This window comes from Triturus cristatus, chromosome 10 (genome assembly GCF_964204655.1).
Source record: "Triturus cristatus chromosome 10, aTriCri1.1, whole genome shotgun sequence".
Classification (NCBI taxonomy): Eukaryota; Metazoa; Chordata; class Amphibia; order Caudata; family Salamandridae; genus Triturus; species Triturus cristatus.
This window is the reverse complement of record NC_140593.1, coordinates 983335884-983362051: the sequence shown is the minus strand read 5'-3', so window position 1 is coordinate 983362051 and position 26168 is coordinate 983335884. Positions and strand designations below refer to the sequence as shown.

The window sequence follows — 26168 nt, the reverse complement described above, 5'->3', positions numbered from 1 at the left end:
ATCAGAGTGATCACACCGGAAGGTCTGTCTGGCTTCTGTGCAGGAGCGGCACAGGGTAAATAATAGTTTTCCCTCGAATCTGTAAGGAAGCACCGGGAAAAAAAGTCCTCTAGGCGGACGAATTCTACATCTGATTAGACCGAAATACATTTGAGGGGCTCCAAAATCTTTATAAAGGATCTTAGGATGTCCCACAGGGTAGACTTTTGTCTTGTTAACAAAGGGGTATAAGCTGGTAAAATCATAGTAAAAAATCTTTTCATCACCAGAGGCCTTTCGATAAAGAGTAACGGCGTTGGTTCGTCCTCCGTAGAGAGAATCACGCGGTTTCAAGGGCTCGGGTAAGTCACGATCCTTGATAAAAGTCTGCAGATCTAGATTACATGTTAACTGCTCACGCCACGCGTGTTCCCAAATACTTCTGACGTTGAAGCCGCGTCTTTTTAAAAACTCCTGTTTAATAGTTGTGCGGTTAAGCAACTGACCATATGTACAACCGGTCATCTTGTTAAAATCGTTTCCGGCGTAACAAATTGGACAGCCGTGAAAAAAGCAACCATTAAATTCAAAGGCAGTAGGGACCCCGTCAATATTGGCATAACCATCTAAAAAATAGGACCCAATTTTAAGCTCCCCGCCCCTCAAAGCGTGACGGATGGTGATTTTTTCACTGTATTCCAAATACATCAACCATTGAATAGCGGGTGTTGAGAATCTCTTTTGCTGTCTGTGATAATTATCACGAGGTAGCAACGCTAATGTGTAAGGTTTTAAAAAACAAAATCTGAACATCGCCAAGCAGACTGAAGCTAAAGTGATGTACTGAAAGGGGTCGATGAAGTCAACATAGGCATACTCATTGGCCTGACCCGGGTTCACCAAGATTTGCTTGCTAGACATGGCAATGACGCCTTCTCTAAAGCGGATACACGCCTCTCTTAAAATGTTCACATCTTGTTGGCAGTAATGAGACAGCTCCTTCTGGAAATCAAACTCCCGATCTTTGTTCGATTCATACCAGGACACAAATTCTGTTTTCTCAGAGGGTGACATATAGTTTACACCGTAAAATTCTGCTGAGGGCATAGCACCAACGTATTTTTGGTTCTGCAAAGTGTTAAAGTAATGCGGGAAATACCCTTTAGACTCTTGGAAACCCATTGCCTGTGGAAGTTTACTGAGTTTCATGGGCAAAAAGTTTATAGAGTCTATAAACCTGATATTGAGTACTTTGGTTGTAACGCACATGAGCTTTCCTCCCTGAGTGATCAGTGACATTGCCACCTTTTCAAGCACTAGAGCTTTCACTACAAAATAACAGTCATATCCTTTAGAGAAATGTGCGAGAAAACTATAGTTTTGAAATCGGGGTGTAATGAATGTGTTGATAAAATCATTGACGCATGTAGGACCTGAAAACTCCCAAGTAGGCTCACCATTAATATGTCTGGCAAAAATATAATTTGGCTCGTGAATGATATTTTCCTGACGGCACTCCATATCGTAGAATATATAATCATTTGTTTTGGTCGGCGGTTTGAGTCTGCTCATAAAGCAGAGATGTGAATCAAATGAAAACACCCGGGCTTTACAGACACCGCATTCAAGGCCTTCGCATTCATGACTTTCGGGGCCGTAGAGACCGCACGAATCACACAACTTTTTGCTGAGACAGCTCACCTCCCCCGCCACGGCTAAAGCACGATGACGCTCTAAACACTCCGAAGAACGACAAAACAGTCGACACCGCGGACACCTTTGGAGATCGTTGGCAATGTCATGGCAATCGTTCGTAACGCACGCTTTGCAGAAGTCTGCGCACGAGTGATTGTATTTGTGGGTATAGGCCGAATGGCAATATTCGCAGTAATACCTAGCGCCGAGGAATTTTTTTATATCTTTCACACCGTAAAAATGGCTTTCATGTAAAAGAACAAACAGAATTTTAGATTTGTTGGCGGTACCGCTGGTGAAATAACGCCAGCCGCCTTCGTGATATAATACTTTAATCGTCACACCCAAGTAATTTTCAAATGCTTCTATGTCTTGCAAAGAGACATCCGTATCTGGGGGGATGTTTAGGGCATCGTGCATTAACTGTGCCTGCTCTGTCAACGTTCTATCCGTAGATTGACCGTGAGCCAATAACCCTGCCAAACACCCCGCCAGGCACAAATTTCCAGCTGTGTTGTTCAAATCAATCAACCATCGACGTTTCTTTTGAATGATCTTAGTAAACAATACAGAATTTAGAGCCCGTCTGGCACCGCCGCCCCTACTTTTTATCACAGTCACAACAAGTGTTAAACTTTGTGACCCCAGAATCTCTGCATTGCTATTCATCATGTCAACAATTTTGTTTAAGAAATCTGAGGCATCTAGGTCGTGATGCGGTAGCCTGCGAGTGTAAAAAGAGTTAGCCAGACCACCGCCGCTCAGGCGAATTTGTACATAATCGTTGGGGCCTATGTCTGGGGCCATTTGGTCCAGCAGCAGTTGGATAGAGTTAATAACCGCTTCTAGGGCCAGTCTAATAGAATCTATGAGATGAAGATTGACAAAACGAAATTCTTCATAAAATTCTATAGCTCTAAATTTTTTGATAACTCTTTGATATTGTCGCACGCTTTCTAAAAACACCGGCGCAGGGTTGTTACTGATGCTAGAATTATCGCAAGCGACAGCTGTTCTCTGAGGTGTTTGCTCTAACTGCGTGGGGCTCGGTGGTAAATACCCATTGTTGCTTTGAATATTACGGCGTATATTTCTCAAATGGTTTTTGGCTCTTTTTAGGTTTTTGGCTAACCGATTTCTGACTACTTTAGCGGCTAACCATTTCTCTTTACGTTTGGCGACTGTAGTTTCAGACCTTCTCGGCGACCTATGCTCTTTGGGGGTCATTATCAGTTTCCCGAGTCGAGACTCAAGGAATCAAGGTTGGCTTGGGCATCTGCTAAAATAGATGCGAGCGAAGTCTGAGTATTTTGGATCACGTCCTCTACTGCTAGTTTGACATCTGTTATGCCGCCGATATGTCCGGAAGCTTCCTGTACACGTAGAACATTAAAAACGGATGAACTGACGGGTGCAGAGTTCAAGCCTAATCCTTCTAGGGTATTTATTAGGGGAAAAATGGCGTAAATTGCCTGAAGTACAGCCGCGTCGCTGGGAAGTGAAGCTTTAACAGCAGCAGCAGCAGCCCCACTGCGGGGGTCAAGTGGTGTCTTTATCTCAACGTTAAGTGGTTTTTTGACACTTAGGACATCATCTATGGCGCGCGAGGAGACAGAGGTCTCGAGCTGATTTTGAGCAGTTACTAAAGCAGCTGAAAGTGATTTCTCTAAATTTTGCTGTATACGTACGATGCCAGCTTTGATGCGTTCAATGGCTTGTATCTGAGCTACTGTATCACGATTACTTAAAGCAAAAATAATAGCTTCGCAGATAGATGCTGTGTTAAGAGTGCTTCCCCTAAGGTTTGTTATTAAAGGTAAAATATCGTGGCATGCTGATGTTACTGCGGTAATGTTTAGGGGTGGTGTGGGGTTATGTCTAGGAGCTTGTAGCGCCGCTGCGGACGCCCCGTTTGCTGCAGCACTGTGGGCAATTTCAGTCTTTAAATTATGGTGAATAGCACCTGGTGCGAACCTTACTGGGGGACTGGTGATGGCGGGTCCTCCTCCTATTGTAACATCTGTGTGACACCCCCCTTGTGAGCGTGGGTTCTTGGAGCATTCGCTGTGTACAGCTGGCCCTGCTTTTGATCTGTTTTGTTGAACGGGTACATTCGCGTTTTCCCCCCAACAGTCATCATCGTCAAGCAGCGAAATTATTTCTTGTTCATCGGGGGGAATAATGGCGTTTGCTGGTTGCGCATGCAAGTTCTTTGATGGTTGAGAGTGAGACTTGGGGGTAGGAGTAGGTGGGGGGTGCACTAATACCGGAGTATCGCTGCAAGGGTGCGTTGTGACACCTAGAATCTGTTCTGAATTTCGGCTGGGGAGAACGCAACCAGGGGTAGGCGTGTTTGAATTCGAAACCTGGAAGGTCTGTAGAGTAGCAGAATTGTTATCATTAGCATTCGCTTTCCTATTGCGCTTTTGATCACCCTTTTCTTTACAGCCAGAGTGTCTCTTTCTCAAACCGCCACCATTTACAGACACCGGTGGAAACTCATGCAATGCAGGCCCCCCAACAGTACTCCCCCCAAAACCACCCTGCAATGTTTGTGGTGGCCCTCGCCGCCTCGCTTCTTTACGCTTCTGACCTTTGCTTTTCAGATCGTCAGGCGGCAACCTTGAACTCCTTTGTACAACCGGTTGTTGTGTATTTGATTGCTGCACGTGTTGGATGGAGATTGCATCATCAGTTTTATCTAAGTAAGAGCAAAAAACACAATTTTAATTCAAGCAATGAACAGTCGGAAGAGTCCTCAATAGTCATCAGTGCTACAACTAGACTGAGAGTGGCAGCGCAAGCACACACACACACACACACACACACACACACACACACACACACACACACACACACAAGCACACACACACACACACACACACACACACACACACACACACACACGCACAAGCACGCGCACATCAGCATGGTCTATGGTAGAACATACTACCAGTAGAAAAGAGAATTAATTCTTACCAGCATGCGCGCTGAAGCCGCAAATTTGACTGGCTGCGATAGGATTAGGGCCTTCAAGCGCAGTGTCGAATAAAAGTGCGTCTGCCGCCTCGGCCACTTCCTGCGAAGACAAAAATGCAAACAGCTGTAACACATTTCCTATATCGGTTTAAATTAAATTACTTGAAAGCACCGCTATACGTATTTACAAGCTCATGCAAACAAAAGTACACACACACACACACACACACACACACACACACGACCGCAGAAATAGACCCAGACCTTAGTTGTCAAATTAGCTGCTTTTCAAGCCGCAGCTCAACCCCGGCTCGCTGGCCCCAGGCTATATAGTGACATTATTTAAGACCTCGGGCGTTATTAAATCATGATCTGTAAAGCAAGGAGGCGGACTAGTCCTTGACTTAAAAACACGGATCAATGAGCAGATAGTCTTTGAGGTAAGAGCATGTGCAAAATCTAAACACACCGAGAGTCATGTCATATTTCCTATTGCTTAAAATGCCAGCTGCTGTAACAGTACTAAAAGTCTTTTGACGACGACGTGAAAAACTGAATTAGAACCACATGCTAGAGCATTTCAGACGGGGTCCGGCAAAACAAAAAAAAAAAAAAACGCAAACACACACACACACACACACACACTTTTTGTTTTTTTATGCATCTTTCACGGTTCCTGACTAGCAGTTACAGTTAATTCAAAACACCCCGAGTTTCACCTAATTTTATCTATTGCTTAAAACCTTTTGACAGAGGAGCGAAAGACTTAATTAGAACCACATGTTAGAACATTGCCCGGGACTTCGGTCTAATTCGTCTTAGTGTGACAGTCTGAGCCGGAAAAAAAGCTTACATCCCTGATAAAAAAGCATTTAACCTTTGAGAGATGACGCTAATAGAAGCGCAACTTCAAAAAGAGCTAGAGGATTATATAAAAAACATAAAACAATCTTCTTACCAACAATTCTTGGTCCTCAGACATGTTCATAAATGGAAACGGTGCTCAGTCATCAGGTGGTGAAATCTTTCAGGGGCTTCAGCTTTTCAAGCGCCGGATGTGGTGGGAGAATGAAGGTGTCACCAGCGCCGTTGGTTGGAGCGTCGTAGCTTTCCTGAGAGCTCCAGCCTGAATGTTCTTGCAGACCTCACGTTTTTATACCCAAAACCCGACAGTTTCCCGCCACAACTCACAATACCACGTATGTCTTCGTGTGTCGAGAATTAAACGGTATAATCCACTAAGCATTTCAGGTTGAATATAAACAGCTGTGCATTAACGTGGCAGCAAGGTGCTGAAAAAAGTCAGACCGCCACGTAAAGTTAGGCCCCCCTTATTTTATCCATATTTTTTGCAAACCTCGACAGCACACTAGGCACCATATGCGGACAATAGCCTGTCTAAGCATTTCAGGATGAATATAAACAGCGGTGCATTAACGTGGCAGCTAGGTGCTGAAAAAAGTCAGACCGACACGTAAAGTTAGGCCCCCCTTTTTTTATTCATATTTTTTGCAAACCTCGACAGCACACCAGGCACCATATGTGGACAATAGCCTGTCTAAGCATTTCAGGATGAATATAAACCACGGTGCATTAACGTGGCATCTAGGTGCTGAAAAAAGTCAGACCGACACGTAAAGTTAAGGGCTTTTTTCATGCAATTTATTTAGATACATTTTATATCACAGAGTAAAAATGTTCGGTACAAATATGATTTTAAAAGTCCAATGAGAGCGTAAAATAGACCTTGTGGATGTCTGCTAGTTATCATAAACACTGTAAACATGTATATTATCAGTGAATGAAATACAATTTTGCATCGGTCTGTTATTTACACGGCCTCTTTTCAATCTGCGTAATTGCCTCAACACAAACCTTGTTACTAGAGCATCATTTGCCTTCAAATCAGCTGAATACATTTTTAAAATGCTTTCAAAGTCTACACCACGGCATCTATGAAATAAATAAAACAAACAATGTGCCCCGCAGGTAAATGATACATCATCCTGAATCTGGTTTTCATGAAATGTTATTAGGCCTGAAGTGTTTCTTTTTAAAAATTGCCATATGGTATTGGGGTACAGATAACTGTTTGGTGGCACGCCATAGGAGTCAAAAAACTCAGAGTCCTTTTCTGTTAGAAATATTGCTAACCAGTGTCGACCCCTTTGATCTTTACCGTCTGTATTGACTATTAAATGAAGCGGTCGCTGGCGATTACCCAGATACATTGGTAGAGTGTCAGCTGCGAATACACCTAAAAATGAATGTTTTGCCGTCTCGTCTTTGGCGAGAAAACGTTCCAGTTGCCACGTATTCATCACATATAGTCGATTAGCACCTCTCGCCTATGGTTAATCTGTATAACATTCTGAAAGACAGCGTAAATCAGAAGGTTTATAGTAGACGGTAGAGCGGCGCTAAAACGGAGCTCCAGACGTACATTGCCTGATTTTTGTATCGAAAAATGGCCGCCACCCACGTCGTTGTCAGGGCATAGATCGAAAGCCAGCATAGAATAGCCTTTCGAATACTCTACACGATCCACAAAGAAGGGTCGGTCTGATGCGTACTTCCCAGCAACTTGCAGCACACCCAAATATTCTCTAGCCACACCCCCAGTTCCAAATGACGGCGTGTATGGTTTTGCCGGTATAGCTTGGCCGTCTACGGAGAGGCTGCTGTGAGATATATTATAATGCTTGAAATTAAAGGGGTTTCTGCCATATTCACCGCTAAATGCTGCGTTATCGACCAGCGCTACTATTACAGTTCTTGGCAAAAATCCGAAAAAAATATTCTCAGTATTCGATAGTAGCGCACCGGCTGGGATGCTGAACACTTTGAGCTCCACTCTTTCGATGGGGTACTTGGCATTACTGGTTAACAGAGTCTCGGCGTGAGCTAAACGCACCACCGGGCTCACTTTGACACGTTTCACAAATAGTGACGCCGCTAAGATATGCACTTTGTAATTTTCTGCGTCGCCGCTCATTAAGCAAAAAGTGTCTTTATTTCGAATCAGTTTAATCTTCACATCTAGACCGTTAAGCATTAATTTGTCTTGGAAAAATAAATCGCAGTGTAATTGCCCAATCAGTTCCACTTTACGACTTCGGGCTGTAAAGCTAGCTCTGCTCTTAAATCCCGCGTTAGCACCGTTTAAAGTCGTGTCCTCGTGCTCTCCAGCGGTGTCTCTGTAGAAGAGACCTGCAGAAAGTTGGCGTTTTAAAGTGGGGTCCCCATAATTAAGTACCGTTTCGAGATAAGCCCTGTATGGATACGTGTTGTTTGACTGGCTGATGAGCCGGTCGCCGAGGCTCACATCCAGTTGGTTAAAAAGTGAGGCTATGGGGTATGGAGAAAACGCCACTCGGGCTGCGGCGTCCAAATCGGATCCGTCTGCGTTAGTAATTTTGCACGACAGATAAATCAGGGTAGCTGAAAGGTCCAGGTAGTCATCCGACCGAGCTATGAAGAACTCTAAGGGGGCTGTGTCTGACAGGGCTGAAAGTGGCGGTACTTCGACATATAGAGAACTTTCAATGCTGGTTTGCGTTGGTGGTACTTGGAATAGGTCCAACTCTGACTTTGTGCATTCCTGGGAACCGCAAGGGACGGAGGCCATGGTCCGATTTAAAATATGTTGCCCTTAGAGACTCGTTTTTTTCCGTGTCTTCTCCGGGTCTTAAGCGAACTCTTTTGAGCCGGTCGCCGGCGCTTCACAACGCTTTGAAGGAACGCGGGCGGCCCCCTTAGTGATACACCCCTTTTTCTCTTCCTTCCTCTTTCGAGATAGATTAAACCTGAGCCTTCTTGACCCGTTTTGGTAAACTTTTTCATCACCGCCCCCGAAACGTGCCCTGCGACGTCTCGGGCAATATTTGCTGCAGCGGTTTTCACGTGCGGTTTTACCAACTGGAACCCTCTTCTTAAAAGCGGTACTGCTTTTCTGAAAAGGCTTCTGAATATACCGCCAACACCCGCCCCGTACATAATAGGTGCCCCGTGGAACCCCGGGAGGCCTGAGCCGGCTTGTGCTCTATAGTAATCCCTATAGAGCGACGCGTCGCCGTAATTTTCAGGTAAAATCATTATTCTAGTACACTTCACCACGTCGCGGCCTGAAATGAAGCTTCGCTATGACTTTACCCACTTTAAATCTTATATTAGTGTTCAAATCGTCCTTCAGTTCCAAAGTTATTGTGTGAAAATGTTTTTTGCTGATCGGTACATAATCTCTTTTGGTGTAAATGATGTTTATCATGCTATTATTCTTGCCTGTGATTTCCACGCACCGGAGGAGAGGCACGTAGCTATCCCCCACTCTCTGATGCTCTATCACGTCGCAGTATACAAACATCATATAAAATCCGCCGTGTACATCCGTGTAGGCTTTCCCCGCTGATGAAGAGTGGTGAACGTTAGGCGTCAGCCCCAACACTCTCCCCAGTTTTTCACGCACCAAAATACCATAGTCTTGAGCATTCCTCAACTGCACTTTTCGAAGTCGTGGTTCATACGTTAATCTAAGGTCAACAAGTTCCGATATGTTACCAATGGATTTATTCATTACTTCTACAATGTCTCGTATGTTGTCATAGTGCCCCGGCGGGAAAGAAAGTTCGTGGGCGCTTTCCTTCTTGCGTACCACCGTAAATCTAACATCCTCTGTTTCAAAAGTGTCCCACGTGTGCGGGTACTGAATTTCTGTTAGGGCCACCTCCCAATCTCCTTGTAGATGAATAGGTTTTGCTAGTTTCACCGTAAAATTTGAAATTTTGTTATTAGGGAAAGTGTCCAAAGACGCGTTACTCGGGAGCGTCAGATAAAAAGGTCCGACCTCCATGGCGCTTCCGCGGTACCTAAATGCCTATATCCGCTGTTGTAGACTTTGTATATCCTTTAATTCACTCTCAGAGACCCAACTATTAAATTTATCAGGCCATCCCCGCCATTTAACTAGGCACTGTCTTTGTGCCCCGTGCCCCTTCTTTGCCAAAACGTTCTCAATACGGTACACACGATCTTGATCCTGTTTTATTTTTTGCAGCTCTTCTTTGTAAAAACACCCTTCGACCTCCTCCCCAGCATAGTCTTTTAAGTTAAAAACTGTAACGCCTGAATGCTTGGAAATCTTGTCTATCACAAAGATCTCATCTGTAAAAGTCTGCTCATACCCCTTTTGAAATACCCCCTTGCATCTAGATACCCTAACATGATCACCTTTTTTGAGAGTGTTTTTTGAAACAGGGTTGTTGGTGAACACGGACCCGTACACAGTTCTCCAAATTTTCAACTCATTTTGCGGGGATACTTCTACAGGGGACGTCTTAATGGTTCTATGATAGCTATGATTGTAACTTTCAATAAAATCTTGTAAACGATCTATATAACGAAATGTGTTGTACGCTGTAAAATACCGCCAAATTCGTGCCTTGAGAGTTCTGTTGAATCTTTCTACAATCGCCGCCTTCACTTCGTTGTTTGTAACAAAATGTTTTACACCATACTTGTTCAGCAGAGCTTTTAGCGTCTTGTTTTCAAACTCTTTTCCTCTATCTGTTTGTAACTTTTTAGGAATTCTCCCGCTGCTGAAAATGTAATCAAAGGCTTTTGTGACCGAGCTCCCCGATTTTTCCTTCAGGCCAACGGCGAATGCATACTTTGACAGTACGTCTATCACCGTTAATATAAATTTTACACCATCATTAACCGCGGCATGTTCACGGACGTCTAGAAGGTCCGCTTGCCATTGATGATTTAAGCCGCTGACTATCACACGCCGTCTTTGAAAGCGCTTTCTCGACCCCTTATGTAGCGTGTAGGCATCTTCGCCCGATAACCAGTCGCGTACCTGTGTTCTTTTAACACCGTCGTTGTGGATTTTGCTCTCCTTGTACAAGGCTTCTACACCGCCAAAACTACCAACTTTCGAGGGGTTGTAATAAACTCTTTTGAAAAGCTTCTGCATCGTAGCGCTTCTTGAACTAAAATACCGCAACCCCTACTCCCGCCCCCCTATTCTATTAATTCACTTTTGTTTTATTATTTTTCTTTATCAAATAATCAGAACTAGAAGCCGGTTTATTTTACAATAGTAGATTATTTAATAACACACGAATTAAACAGTGTATGATTTAAACTGGTAATATAGGAATGTACAGCGCTATAAACGATAATAACGATAAAAACATAGATATTTAACACAATGCTCTCAAAAACTCGTGACGTAGAATCAATATTTGGATTTTGCTAGCTATGAACGGTACCAGTCTTCTTACATCCTCCCCACGCCCCTTCAAGAAGGCTCGACAAAACAAATCAGATATTGTATTCATGAAATTGAAAAACTGTTTCTTATTCAGAGTAGTTCCTAGGGTGCAAAATGTCCGCCTGATATAATTGTCGATGCAATCTTCGAGCACGTCGTCAGCGCCCAAGAAGATTTTGCTCTTTTCAACGTCGTAAAAGCCTCTAGGTTTCTGACCCAGTTCTTTTTCAAGCTCTTCGATGATTTCACATCGCTTGTTACGACATAGCGCGGTCGGGCGAAACACTGGTTTGGGGTACGCCATCTTTGCTCTGATCAGAAAATAAAAAGCGTCTTCCAGGCATCTAACGCTCGGTCGCACGCCGATCTCAACCATGTGTCGAAACACACTTTCCTGCAACGGAAAAACACACATACATAATAGTAGCAATCGCGAAGATCATCATGTTTTCATTTACTCTACATTAAGAAATGTCATGTTCCTCGGTTTTAAACTCCTGTAAAGATACTTGATCTTAAAATATCTACGGTAATTCTTCCTTCTCAAATGCTGTTTCATTATCAAGCGTATGTCTTCATCACCCGCTTCATACATACTTTTCACATGCTCTGATGGGGACTGTACTCTCTTAATATACTTTAAAACATTCGCAATCATCGTACTACAATCTTCGGGTACTGACATTTCTTTCAAGCCATAGACCGCCCCCAACGTCGCCATAATCTTATAGGGGTCCAGCTTGTAACATAGTTTCCGTATCAAACTGTCTTCATATTCATCACCCGTCGTGAGACAGTCGTGATGCAACTGACTCGGGTCGTCAATTTTACAACCTTCGCATTCGTCGTACCACCCCGCCTTTAAGCACAATTTTATGATCGCGGCTATCGCTGTCAAAAGTCCGCGATATCGATCCGTGCTCCAACTTTCACCACGACAAAATTGTACAATTGCGTCTAAGCGCTTACAGCTGCAGTTTTTATGCGTTACGGCAAGTTTTTTCTGTCTTGAGCAGCAGAGACATGAAAAACGTAGCGATGGCTGTGTGACTTCCATAGTCGTGCTAGCGGTTTTGTCGCCTGGGGCTCCTCCTCCTCTCTTTTGCTGATAAAAAGAAAAAAGGGGTTTTTCGACCTCAGCCTTCCTCACAACTACACGCCTCATCATCACACTCTTAAACACCCCAGAGGATTTGCCGAAAAATTGCGGTTCGTACTTACTTTTCGTTTTCCAACTTCGCACTTTTCTGTTTCGTTTACAGATTCTTCTCCGGAATCCATCTCTGTACAGTCGCTGGAGTCCTCGGGTTCAGGCTCTTGCAGGTCAATACCCTCGTCATCTTCACTTGGTTCCGCTCTTCCACCGCCGTCTGTAGCATCGGAGGTATTGCTCGCCATTTTAGCAACGCCACCAACCGCCTCTTCGCAGGCTCCGGTCTCGGGCTTTATATTCGGCATAGCCGATGCCTCGACGTCTGTCTCGGGCTTTTTATTCAGCATCGCCGACGACATCTCCGACGTAGTACCCGCAGGCGTTGTTGGCGCGCAATTTTCCTTATCACTATCGTCGAGTTCTGCAGCGTCGTCTGCAGCATTTGCCGCTTCCTTCAGCATCGCTGTTATAGTTTCTCCAAGGGGTCCCGCTTCCACGCTAGAGCAAGACATTCTCAAAGTTGTCTTAAAGCTCGAGCTTTTCTTTGTCGGCAAAAAGCGGGGGTTTCTTAACACACGGTCCTCGGAATGCTGGCTTATATCCTCTGTGAACATACTAGACACGCCCCGCGGTATGTTTGTAGACTCGTATTTCACACTACCCCCACTTCTTAGCAACCCTCCTGCATGCGTGGTCGATTCATACGTTTTTGATTTCATCGCAGTATCATTTTATAAGCCTTGATTCACAATTCCTAACTTATCGTTTTATACGCTTTATGATTTCATCGCCGTATCATTTTATAAGCCTTGATTCACAAATCCTAACTTATCGTTTTATACGCTTTTTTTTTTTTTTTTTTATTTTTTATTTTTTTTTATTTTTTTTTTTTTTTTTATTTCATCGCCGTATCATTTTATAAGCCATGATTCACAAAATAACGACCTATAAAACAATAAAATGCTATAATCTTATCAATACGTTATAAGGACCGATTAAAACCCCGATTAAAATCAGACTTGGAACGCGTCCAATATAGACACACGGACCAAAGGGGCGTGGTCAAAGGGGCGTGGCCACCTGTCAAAAAATACATGGTGACGAGTAGTATACAACCTATACTACTGATTTACTTCAGTAATTATATATTGTGCATGTAATGCACGACCATTTATTATATTTCTGTATTTTTTATTGATTTTTCTTTATAGCTAGAGTTTTCCAAGTTGTATGAGTAAAGCCATAATCAAGTACAGTTGTCTTGGCCTCAATGCAAAGCATGGGGAAAATTCCACCGAAAGGGCGCAATAGAAATAATATTCTACCAATACACGATAGCGAGGGATACATTCCACAGGCAATAAACATAGAAGAGACATCCAACTGAACTGATAGAAGGGGCATGTCTGTGGAACGGGTCAAAGACTGAACCATTCCCTATACGAAGGTAGAAAGGAGACATTTTCTGGCACATTGTAAATGATTTCATGATCTGCACCGAGCAGCAAGGAAAGTAGTGCATGGACCGTCGTGCGTGTTGGAATTAATTGTACCAATCCCTTGATTGCCAGCGAGAAAATTAGGCCATATAGAAATTAATTGCGTATTATTCAAAGACAAAAATGTGAAGTCAGAACCGTGATTTGAAGATGCTGACGTCGGCATGTTAACAATGTCCTTAATATGCATTATTAGAATTAAATATTAAACATGGTTCACGGGATATTACTACTGCGCTATGCCCTAGGAAAGTTATGTACATTCCGTATTTTCTTTTAGTTAATCATACTTTTTCAATGTTATTTAAATGCATTCATTTTCGTCTGGTTACTACATCACCAATATGTGTTATAAGAATAAATAATGATTTGTTTTGCTATAACACTTGCTCCCACTCTGTAGGAAGTTTCGTCGCAGGATTAATGGCATTATGCAAATTAATTGAACTTAATTTATTGACCTTGGGATAATAAAAGGCTGAGTCAAGCGAGAAAATGTAACCTTCAGTTTAAACACAGATATCAGTCGGGAAGTTCAGCTTCATATCTGTATGTTCGAGGCATGTGGGCTGCTGAATTCATATCTGTGCATAGATCGCCGCCTAGTGTTGGGTCCGGATGTTTGCACGTTGTTGTCCTGGAAGAGTCTTCGAAGTATCCTTGGATAGGTGACTCCTCCCCTGGACTACAGTGCGCATGGGCATCCTCTCCATCCTCAGATTGTTTTTTTCCGCCATTGGGTTCGGATGTGCTATCTTAGCTCAAGTTAGGAAAATGTTTTTTCGAGGCCAAAAGGCCTTTAGTTCGCGTCGGTACTGTTTATCGATCGGGTTTCGATAGAATTTGTTAGTTTACTAACTTTCAGCACCGACTGCTTTCGCATTTACCTGTCCATCGACGACTTCGACGATGGAATCCAGGACGCCGTTCAAAAGGTGTCCGGTATGCAATGCGAAGTACCCACACATCGACGTCCATCCGGTGTGCAACAAATGCCTTTCGCCGGACCACGACGAATCAACATGCATGGCCTGTGCCCGGTTCCGCTCGAAGAAGACTCTGCGGAATCGACGAGCGGCGAGACTCGAGGCGCAGCACGCGGCACCGGCCCCGACAGACATCTTCGGCGAGGCCGAGGACGTCGAGGAATTGGAAGTCTTGCCCTCCAGTCCCGTTTCCGAACACGAACCCGGATCGGACGAGGAAGACGAGTCACTCTTCCACAGAGGTGAAGACGACACCGAGGTAGGAGACGACGAGGAGGCCTTCGGGGCCGAAGAAAGTAGCTCCAATGATGAACAAGGCCTACCTGTTCAAACCGTTCAAACACCAGTGCCACAGCCTATGGCTCCGGTCGAGGGATCGCCTTCGGGCCTTACCCGAGACCCATCCCGCAGTTCTTCGGCCCCGCCCTCGGGCCCGGCCTCGGACGTTCAGCGGCAGCCATTACTACATAAACAGGCTGGTTTCCCTATCACAAAACCGAAACCGAAAGCTGCTCAGGTTCCACCGAAACCGAAACTGAAAGTAGCGCTGGTCGGATCGAGGCCTTCGACGCCAGCGCACCGCGTCGGCACCGACCGCACCAAGAGGGACTTCGGTGCCGAACTTGAGGCGGGCGACGTTGGAGTCGACAAACGGAAAAAAGCCATCGGCACCGACAAACCTGCTCGGCTACCGGCACCGACGACACCAAGGGCCGTACCGCCTGCTGTGTCTCACATCGCTCCCTCGACGACACCTAAGCCTCAGGTATCGAAGACTTCGACGGTGATCTCTTCACCCCGACTCGATGACCCTCCGGCACCGAAAAAATCTACGGCCGCCTCTACGAGCCTGGCCGGTGCCAAAGCCTCGAAGGCGCCCCAAGTACGACCTGGTGTGACGCAAGGCAGCAAAACCACACCTGTCCTCCAGGACACGTCGGGCTCCGGTTCGGTCGGAGCTCCCGCAGCCTCTTCGGTGCCGACCAACATTACCTTCGGCTTGCCTCCGTCAACAATCCCAAAAATGTTCCAACTCAGGACACGGGTCACCCAACCTACGGTCACACCTGCTGAGACGTCTCCAGCACGTATCATCGACGCCGGCACTGGCAGAATGATTCTCCAGGACCGAAGGATAACTTCGGAGCCGCCATTGGACCCTTTCAGGATCCCACTAAAAAGGAAGTTGCCTGCAGAATCGGAACCTCTCCTTTATGAACCCTTCCATTCATCCTACCAGGATCCACACCGGTTCTCCCCCACACGCTCCGATACAGGCGCATTGGAGGACTACATGGCTGACCAAGTCCCCTACCATGTAGACACGGACCCTGATGACCAGCAGGACCCTGATCAAACTTGGGGCGACCCTGCAGACCCCAGTGCACCTCTCGATGCACAGGATCCACAACTCTATGGGGCAAAGACATCTCCTACGGAGGATGCTGCAGCGTTCAATGCTCTTATCGAACGTGCTGCCAATAACCATGGGGTGCAGCTTCACTCTGATACCATCGAAGATGACTTTCTAATGGACACCTTTGCATCCTCAGAAAGACATGTAAAGACTCTGCCAATGTTGAAGGGGGTCCTCAAACCAGCCAAGGACATTTTCAAAGAACCCACCAGGGCACGAGTGATAAACCCCAGGATTGATAAAAAATACAGATCAGCACCTGGGGATCCTACTTACATCAGAGGACAATTACCACTCGACTCCATCGTCGTAGCGAATGCACGCAAGAGGGCACACTCGCAAACAACAGGTGACGCTCCTCCCCCGGACAAAGAGTCCAAGGTGTTAGAAACCTCTGGCAAGCGAGTTGCCGCCCAAGCTGCCAACATATGGCGCATAGCCAACACTCAGGCGCTCCTTGCTCGCTATGATAGAGCGCACTATGACACACTTGAGCAAATATTCCAACATCTCCCTGACCAGTTCAAGGAAGGCGCAGAAATGCTCATCAGAGAAGGACAGCTACTAACGAACGCTTCCATCAAATGCGCACTAGATGTTGCAGACACGGCTGCCAGAGCCATAAACACAAGCGTCATGTTGCGACGACATGCCTGGCTACGGATCTCAGGATTCAAGCCTGAGGTACAAAACAATATATTGAACCAGCCCGTCAACCCCGACTATTTATTCGGGCCAGAGGTTGACACCACCCTCGAAAAGATAAAAAAGGATACGGACACTGCAAAGTCCATGGGCGCACTACAAACTCAGTCCTTTCGGAGCGGCTCCTTTCGTCGCCCCGGAAACAAGGGAGCAGGTAGAGGACAGGGGTCACAACAAACATATAACAAAGGCAATACACAGACCACCTATGATAAAAACACCCGAGGTGGATATCGTGGCTCCAGCACAAAGGGCAGAGGACGCGGCTACTGCAACACCAGGTCCTCCCCCAAGAACAAGCAGTGACGCCCTCTCCCTTCCTCCCGACCACATAACACCTGTCGGGGGAAGGCTACAAAGGTTCCTGTCCACGTGGAATTCCATCACCACGGACAGGTGGGTCAAAGATATTATAAAATACGGTTACTGTCTGGAGTTAACCTCCACTCCACCCACAATACCACCAAGAAGCCGTCCTATGTCCTCAGAGCACTTAACGCTCTTACAGCAAGAAGTGCAAAGTATGCTTCTAAAAGGCGCTATAGAGGTCGTACCCATCCACGAGCAGGGTGCGGGAGTGTACTCCCTCTACTTCTTAATTCCAAAAAAGGACGGGTCGCTCAGACCTATATTGGACCTGAGACCCCTGAACCAGTACATTCTTTCAGAGCACTTTCATATGCTCACTCTACAGCAAGTCCTTCCGCTTCTCAAGCAGGGAGACTTCCTAGCCACACTGGACCTCAAGGATGCGTACTTTCACATACCCATCCACCCCTCACACAAAAAATACCTCAGGTTCACTGTTCAGGGGCAGCACTATCAGTTCAAAGTCCTTCCCTTCGGCGTGACAACAGCGCCCAGGGTTTTCACGAAGTGCCTCGCTACGGTGGCAGCACATCTACGGAGGCAGCATATACACGTCTACCCCTACCTAGACGACTGGCTCGTTCAAGCGAAGTCAGCCCAGCAATGTGCAAGCCACATGTCCCGCACCATTCACCTTCTTCACAGTCTGGGATTCTCACTGAATTATCCAAAGTCCCATCTCCAGCCCGCACACGTACAACAGTACCTAGGTGCGACTATAGACACTCTGGCGGCCACAGCTCAGCCAAATTTAGTGAGGATCGACAGCATACAACTGCTGATCTCCAAATTCAAACCCAATCACTCACTTCCAGCGCGAGTGTTCATGCAGTTGATAGGCATGATGGCCTCCTGCATCTTCATAGTCCCGCACGCGAGATTACATATGCGCCCACTTCAGGAGTGCCTAGCACGTCAGTGGAATCAGGCTCAAGGACAGTTAAAGGACCTAGTGTTGGTGAGCGGTCGGGCATACAACTCTCTGCATTGGTGGAATCCACAAAACCTTTGCAAGGGCCGACCGTTCCAAGAGCCTGTCCCACAAATAGTACTGACAGCGGACGCGTCTCTCCAGGGATGGGGAGCTCATGTACTCCACTACACAGTGCAAGGACTATGGACAACACAACAAAAGAAGTTGCACATCAACCTTCTGGAATTGATGGCAATCTTCCTAGCCATGAAGGCGTTCAAAGTACATCTATGCAACAAGGTCGTGTTGATCCGGACGGACAACATGACCGCAATGTACTACATACAGAAACAGGGAGGCACACACTCTCCACAGTTGTCTCATCTGGCTCAGAGCATGTGGAAGTGGGCCATTCAAAGGAACATGTTCCTCATGGCGGAACACCTCCCTGGCAAGGACAACCAGATGGCGGATCTGCTCAGCAGACACAGCCACCAAATGCACGAGTGGGAGTTACACCCATCAGTACTCCAACCGTACTTTCAGCAGTGGGGTCATCCGGAGATAGACCTATTCGCGACAAGCGAAAACGCAAAATGCCCAAGCTTCGCCGCCAGATTCCCACATCCGCAGTCGCAGGGCAATGCGATATGGATGAACTGGTCCGGCAGATTTGCGTACGCTTTTCCCCCAGCGCCATTGATACCGCTAGTGGCCCGCAAACTCCGACAACACTCCCTGACACTCGTCCTAGTTGCTCCCACGTGGGCACGCCAGCCGTGGTACACCACCTTCCTCGAACTTTCCGTGGTGCCGCATCAAAGGCTGCGGATCAAACCCGCGCATTTGACGCAGAACCATGGAGAGGTTCAGCACCCAGATCCGCAACAGCTGAATCTGGCGATCTGGCTCCTGAAGTCCTAGAGTTTGGCTATCTCAACCTGCCACCTGACTGTATGGACATCATCAAGGAGGCCAGGAGACCCACTACCAGAGCTTGCTATGCAGCCAAATGGAAAAGGTTCGTCATTTATTGCGGAAATAATGACATCAACCCGCTGGACGCATCCATCCAAAACATCATCTGTTATCTCTTACACCTATATCGATGCAATCTGGCGTACACCTCTATACGTGTCCATTTGACCGCAATATCAGCCTATCTGCAAACCAGGCAGCACCTCTCTCTATTCAGAGTGCCTGCCATCAAAGCATTCTTGGAGGGGCTCAAACGAGTCATTCCACCTAGTCACCCACCGGCTCCAATGTGGAACCTCAACTTGGTCCTCACACGCCTGATGGGTCCACCCTTTGAACCTCTACACTCATGCGAGATTCAATTCCTTACCTGGAAAGTGGCCTTCCTAGTAGCGATCACTTCCCTCAGAAGAGTTAGTGAACTCCAGGCACTAACCGTTCAAAAGCCATTTATTCAGGTTCACGCTAACAGGGTCGTACTACGTACCAACCCCAAGTTCATGCCCAAGGTAATATCACAGTTCCACATGAACCAGACTATTGAACTGCCCGTTTTCTTCCAAAACCCACAAACTGTTGCGGAAAGGGCACTACATACACTAGATGTACGGAGGGCCCTCATGTACTACATCGACAGGACTAAACCATTCAGGAAGACAAAACAACTGTTCGTTGCCTTTGCCCCACACCACAAAGGTAACGCCATCTCCAAAGCAGGGATAGCCAGATGGATAGTTAAGTGTATTCAAATCTGTTATCAAAAGGCAAAACGCACATTAACTATTCCACCACGAGCCCACTCAACACGTAAGTTGGGGGCTTCCATGGCCTTCCTAGGAAATATTCCCCTGCATGATATATGCAGAGCAGCCACATGGTCCACTACACACACATTTACAAAACACTATTGCGTAGATGTGCAGTCAAAACAGCAGGCAGCTGTAGGACAGGCTGTTCTCAAAACACTTTTTCAGACCGCTGCAGCTGGCACGGGTAGCCGCCGCTAATAGAGGGCACTGCTATGTATTCTATGCACAGATATGAATTCAGCAGCCCACATGCCTCGAACTGAATATGCTACTTACCAGTATGCATCTGTTCTTGGCATGTAGGGCTGCTGACATTCATATCGCCCTCCCTCCTCCCCGGCGCCTGTCGCAGCTGCAGCTCTCAGAATTACTGCAAGCATGGTCATCACTTTCTGTATCTACTCCATCACTGCCACAATGGCGAAAAACAATCTGAGGATGGAGAGGATGCCCATGCGCACTGTAGTCCAGGGGAGGAGTCACCTATCCAAGGATACTTCGAAGACTCTTCCAGGACAACAACGTGCAAACATCCGGACCCAACACTAGGCGGCGATCTATGCACAGATATGAATGTCAGCAGCCCTACATGCCAAGAACAGATGCATACTGGTAAGTAGCATATTCAATCTGCATATCTGTAGGGTGCTGAGTTGTGTTGTCGGAGAAGGCCACACAGGAAAGGATAGAGCGGGAGCGATTTAGTGGTAAAATGTTTTTCGGGTTTATGTCATTTATCACTCAACTGTTTTAATTATTCAAGATGTGGTGGTCAATTGGCGTGCAGTAGGGTCCGAACCTCTGTGTCACTGCACCTCCTGCACTGGAGGACAGCTACAGCCATGGAAAGATAAAGCCACTGATGATTCCTAGGAATTATATTAGAGATTGTGACCGCTTCTTGTCAGGGAAGAATATTTTTCCCCTTGTTCACGATGGGGAACATGAACTGATGCCCTACAGACTCACAAGTTGGGTGCAGATGAGGGAGGGTGTGGAATACATGAACGTTTCTGCCATAAGAGGGCTTAAGTGTATTACCGTTTCTTGGAGTAACTGCAGTGTTGGATATGTGCATCTGAGAGACAAAGGTTGCGTGTAAAGACTAGGGGTACTGTGTGTATGGCTTAATCTTGTATGTTTGTGAGAGGGCTGTTGGTGTGTTTGCTATGACACAAGGCAGGTATATTTGTGATAGTGCTGGCTTAAGTGACTGGGGACACTTCACCCATAGTGTGATTGTGAAGGACAGCATGTCCCTGTGCTTGTTTTCCATGTGTAGCTGTTTTTAGGTCTGGCTTTGTTTAATATGTTCATAGTGAGATTTTATGTTTAACAGATCTATGGTTAGTGTGCTTTTGTGAGTTTGTATGCGGTTGTGTTGATTTTTTTAATGTGTCCCTGAGCCCCTTCCCCTGCCGCCCTACCACTTTGAAACATCACCAGCCGCCACTGCATCCCAGTGAAGGCAAAATGTTCTAATCAGAACAAAGAACAAGCATTTGCAATGCAATAGGTCTCGCATTTATGAGCATTTGAGCTATTGGCATTGTAAATGACAATGCCTTTTATTTATGTGTTGTTTTTAAAACAGATAAATAAAAGGCATTGTCATTTAAAATGCTGATAGCTTAAACTCTCGCAAATGTGAGACCTACTGCATTGCAAATGCGTGCTATAATTTTTTTTTAAAGAATTAGGAGACGCGTGTCCTGCTTGCCACAGCAGGCAGGACAAAACTATTTGAGAAAATAGTGCTCGGAGGCTGTAATTAAAACCTACCCAGCAACAACACACATAACAGGGGGTGTTGCCATGGTAGGTTACAAAATGAGACCAGACGGTACTAAGGAGGGACTTCTAAGCCTTTTGACCAATGAACAGCCACAGTTTACAGTGGACAATGACACAAGGCAATGAATAATGTGGGTGGAGCTTCAAGTCCCTACCTCAATACAGCATGCCTGGCAGAGCAGCGCAAGCGCTGCCCAGGCCCGACCTAAAAAGGGGTTAGTTAAAAAGGACGCGTAGAAGCAACTGCCACTGAATTTTCTTCCATGGAGGTCAAGCCCATCCACCACACCCAAAAACATCCTTGCTGCTACTGAGGCACTTAGGCAAGCTCTCTAACTTTGATTAGAAACATTTTAAGTAGTATGGTCAGTTTTGGTGCTTTCCTAACAAGCGTAATTCAGGTCCCAGAGGAAGTGTTAACATGACCTCTCATCTGATAAGGTCACAGGAAGTGAGAAATGAAAGACAACCCCAATAACTGAATAAGTGAATAAACCGTGATGTAGAGGAATCCATAATCGAATTATGCATGATCCCATCCACCTCCTTCAGTAAGTATTGTTCTCATTTTAAGGGCTGAGCCCTTGTCTTTTTTAAAGAAACCTGTGATAAGTTTAGCCTGCGTGTTTCTTAAGAACAGGAGCCTGCATGATGTTGGTTTATTGACTGAATTATGAATATGTTTAAGAATAATCCTGCCCAGTGCTTGACGTGGAAATATAGAAGTGCGGGTACTCCTTGGAAGGGTTTGATGCGGCGAAGTGCCGGTACACTCGCATTGAAGTCATAGGAGCAGTGCTGAGAAGTGCCGCTACCATCCCTTCCCAATGAAGGAAGTGCAGGAACTGAGTACCTGTCCATTTAAAGCACTGATCCTGCCAGTGACAACAGGGCGTTGTTCATCAAAATCAGATTTTCATAAGGACCAGGCGTGGAAACAACAGAAAGCAAGCAGGTGGAATAGAGTGTTGGTTCTGAGTGCATGCAGGGGACTCAAAAGAAAGTTGTGTTGCAGCTGCAATCAACGCCTGGCTAGCCGAGTTGACATCAGTGTTCTGTGCGGAGAGCCCGCGCCAACCTTCCGGGGTTGTAACATGCGTTCCCTCCCGCCCCAGTGTTCCTGGATGATCGAGTCCCACCTGGCGACTGCCGCGTGCCCGCCTCAGGGAGGCGCGCGTGGGCCGGGACGAACCCGGGCATTCTTGTCGGCAGGAAACAAACCGTTTCCTGGGTGTGGGCTTGCGTCAGCGGCGATTGCTTAATTCTCTCTCTAAATTGGAGCTGTGAGTGGGCGACGGAAGCAAGTATGACACAAGCACGAACTCTTAAGACTGTAAGCGGCCACAGCAGCGTTTGTGTGCTTTCTCACCTGCTCTGGACCGGAGGCAAAGAAAGTAGCAGTCACTTAACCCTTATTTGACAGGGTCAGCCCCTACAGAAACGCACTCGAGTTTGCATGAAGTTGACACTTTTTGTTATCTTTACTTGTTACTAATCGTGCATAAATGTTCACAACTTCTACATTAGATTTCTTCCACAGCATCCTCTATGATGGCTTTTCTGAAAAGTGATATCACCCTCGTTTACTTCAAGCAGTCGTGTGTTCTGTGGTAGATTGCTATAACTGTTTTCAAAGAATGTACATCATTTTATAAAATGTTGTGTCTTTCTGATGTGCCCACCGTGAATACATTTTCCACACAACAGCATCACACATCTCCTGTTCTGTGATGAAAATAGCACCATGTTCTGAATTGGATGCAAACAGTGTTCTTGCTGAAGGAGACTGAAAATTGTTTGCAGGCACCTTCGACTATTTGTGTGAAACCACATTTTGAATTTCTTGCACATGATATAGGGCTTTGGGATTGAGAAATATTCTGCATAACCGAATACAATAAAGCTTAGTCATATGTAATTTTTGTACGCAGCTTTTCGGCTTTTTCATGAAGGATTGTGCAAAACACATTCTGGCAGCTCCTTTTAGTTGCTAAAAAATGTCACTGCAGTTACCAGCATCTTTGGTTTAATTTATGGGTCTCACAAAGTTCTGTGCCACGCTTGAAAATGACTTCACCACCAAAGTAGAACCTTTGACATCTTATCAATGAAAAATACTACATTTTTGTAGGGAGATGGGCAGAGGAATAGTTTTGAATCTCTTGAAATTGAACTTTTAAATGATCCTGAACGCTCCCTGCCTGAAATCTTTTACACTTGGTAAAGACTATGTTATGGCTGTAGATGCAAGTAATAGTGGTCGGGATGACTTTACTGAAACAGAAGGGAAACAAGTCATGGATTGTCTCCTACGGTTGTAGGACTCTGCAGAGCGTTGAAAAAACATTATTCTGTAACTGAGTAAAAATGTTTTGAATGTACTTGGCCCGAGGAGCTCTACAGAACGTTCCAGTGGGGTCCAAATGTTGTCATTGATACAGACCACAAGCCTCATTTAGGGGTGTGAACCCTTATTTCAAGGTCAGCTCAGCTAGCATCAATATTGCAAGGTTTCAAATTCATGATGGAATATGCACCCAGGAAAAATAATGTACTTGCAGATTGCATGTCACGTTTACTTTACCGTTACAAGATGACAAGCAAAAGAAATGAGCAGTATGAATGTGAGGTGGAGTTCACTTATCAGGACGAGGGCCGAGATTTGAACGCAACTTATGGAAAAAAAGAAGTATGAAAATGAGTGAAACTATGCTCTGGATGTGGATTCTGCTTGTGGATTTGCTATTGTTGGAACCCCTTTCAGAGGGCCACATGGCACACAGGGGCTACTAGGCCTAACCATGGTGGTTGAAGCCTTCTACCCTTGATGTCCCAGGGTCCGGCCCACAATGATTCGGAGCAGCGGCCAAGTATCCCTTCTGCACTTGACTCTCAGTGGTAGCTGTGGACGAGCGGTCAAAGGCTCCCTCCGGGGGGAGGTGCTGATACAGGTTAATGAATACGACTCGTAACTTTAAAGTGTTCTCCGTAATATCAGTGAATCAGTGTCTAGTCAAATACTTGCTTTTACATGAAAAAAAGTATTTTATTTCTAACTCTACATTTTCAAAGAAATAATAACATTTGTAAGCAACAACACAATCCCCTGGAGGTTTGGCTCTATTGTTTATCTGGCTAATCCTTGTCCCATCTGCTTCCTTGCAGTGTGGTCGGGGTTATTCCCCATTCGCTGGTGGTCTCATCCAGTAAATACTCACTAGTAGGCCTTACTCAAGAGTCCCTCTAAACCCCTTAGGAAACAGTCAAAAGTGTCTATGGTGCCGCAGCGCCTTCAGCAGAGAGTCCCCGTGGCCGACAGGCCAGTTTCAAACGTTACCCGCTCCAGCAGCATGGAAGCGTTCAGCGGGTACCAAGGGCACTTGCAAGCTCTATTCCTGTTTGGAGGAGTTGGGCTGCTTGCAGTACTTGTGTCAGTTCCTGGCGGGGTTTCTCCCGAGCGGTGCTGCTGGTCTCAACTGCGATCAGAGGTGCTCAATCACAGCTGGAAACTCCCCTTTCTCAAGCCTCTTAACAGTTCCACTGCCTTTCTCCATGCTTCCCTATCCCTCCCTTTTAATCCCACATTGCACACTGTTTCCTTGCTTCATGACTGGGTTTGTTCTCAATGAATCCCCCACACAAGTAAACATAAAGTGTATCCATTAAATAGGCCACTGGAATAAAAATACAGAAAGAATCAGTTGAAACATAAAGAAGTTTGATATAAACAGGGCCACTGGAATTATGCAATTGTGTGGCTGTGTCGATTTTCGCATAATTATAGATTTGCCGCATTTGCCACAGCCTTCATCTGCCACATAATCTGCAGATTTTAACAAACAAATGTGTTTCTAGCTCAAACGGTTCAAAACTTACTAAAAATGCCGCAACACGTGTTGCTGCGCACTGGAGGGCCCTTTGCAAAGCTGAACAGGTCTCTTTTCTGGTGCTTATTGCAATATTTGGGTGTTATACTGGTAGTATTGAGGTGCAACCAATGCCCAGACTTGGCTCTCTCCTGCCGCATAATTCCAATGGCCCTGGAATAAAGGTATAAATGAAGCAAAGAAACAAGTGCGTTCGAGAGAAACGGGGTTCCAGATCTGTGGTTCACTACGCAAGTGGAGGCCATGACTGGCTTTATTAAGTTCCTCACAAAAGGGTCATGTAATACGTGGAACTGTCCACTGTCCACTCTTTTCCATTCGCATTGAATAAGGATGGTGTCGGTGTGCTGAAAGAAAAGACAGGGCTTCCTAGGGTGAGACGCCAGAGGCCTACATCCTTCTCCACCACATCCCAAATTAAGTTTAAGGGAATTGCTTCTGTGTTATATAACGTTCAGCTTAACACCTATTTTTTGTACATTTTTTTTATTATAGCACTAACAGTTTGTATATATTTTTTTTATCTAGCCCACTAATTTTTTTCATGTAATACTGCTATGTGCGTGCAAATGAGCCCAGTTTTGACAACCAGACCTCCCCATACGCAGTCGTCCAGCAATAATCAAATATTTTAATATTTCTTACTCGTTATGCCCCCTGCCTCCTGTTCGTGAGCAGTGAGGCAGAGGAACGTGATAAGAACTCTCATTTCCTGGGCTGACTGCAGAATT

At 45.7% G+C, this 26168-nt stretch overlaps 3 protein-coding genes across 7 annotated transcripts in view; 1 reads left to right on the top strand and 2 right to left on the bottom strand.

Moving 5' to 3' along the window:
* Positions 1–26168, top strand: part of MAP2K3 (mitogen-activated protein kinase kinase 3) — a 315923-nt gene that overhangs the window by 79968 nt on the left and 209787 nt on the right. The gene's annotated exons all lie outside the window — the stretch shown is intronic.
* Positions 2904–8281, bottom strand: LOC146796366 (uncharacterized). Its single transcript, XM_085630065.1, has 3 exons — positions 7477–8281; positions 4654–4791; positions 2904–4375 (listed from the first exon to the last, which is right to left on the bottom strand). Exons 1-3 carry the CDS (start codon positions 8279–8281, stop codon positions 2904–2906), a joined length of 2415 nt encoding a protein of 804 aa, XP_085486191.1.
* Positions 10740–12799, bottom strand: LOC146796365 (uncharacterized). 2 transcript variants are annotated; one of them, XM_085628891.1, is made up of 2 exons: positions 12149–12799; positions 10740–12032 (listed from the first exon to the last, which is right to left on the bottom strand). In XM_085628891.1, exons 1-2 carry the CDS (start codon positions 12797–12799, stop codon positions 11382–11384), a joined length of 1302 nt encoding a protein of 433 aa, XP_085485017.1. In that variant the 3' UTR covers positions 10740–11381. The 2 variants fall into 2 exon arrangements, with proteins under 2 accessions (XP_085485017.1, XP_085485019.1); XM_085628893.1 differs by having other exon boundaries at positions 10740–11321.

Excerpts from the sequence above, each read along its gene's own strand:
- LOC146796366 (XM_085630065.1), bottom strand. The coding sequence starts at position 8,281 with ATGGCCTCCGTCCCTTGCGGTTCCCAGGAATGCACAAAGTCAGAGTTG. Across the intron at positions 4,792-7,476 it reads AGTGTTCAGCATCCCAGCCG|GAAATGTGTTACAGCTGTTT; the intron begins GTGCGCTACTAT and ends AAACCGATATAG. Across the intron at positions 4,376-4,653 it reads CGGCTTCAGCGCGCATGCTG|ATAAAACTGATGATGCAATC; the intron begins GTAAGAATTAAT and ends GCTCTTACTTAG.
- LOC146796365 (XM_085628891.1), bottom strand. The coding sequence starts at position 12,799 with ATGAAATCAAAAACGTATGAATCGACCACGCATGCAGGAGGGTTGCTA. Across the intron at positions 12,033-12,148 it reads GCGAAGTTGGAAAACGAAAA|CAAAAGAGAGGAGGAGGAGC; the intron begins GTAAGTACGAAC and ends TCTTTTTATCAG.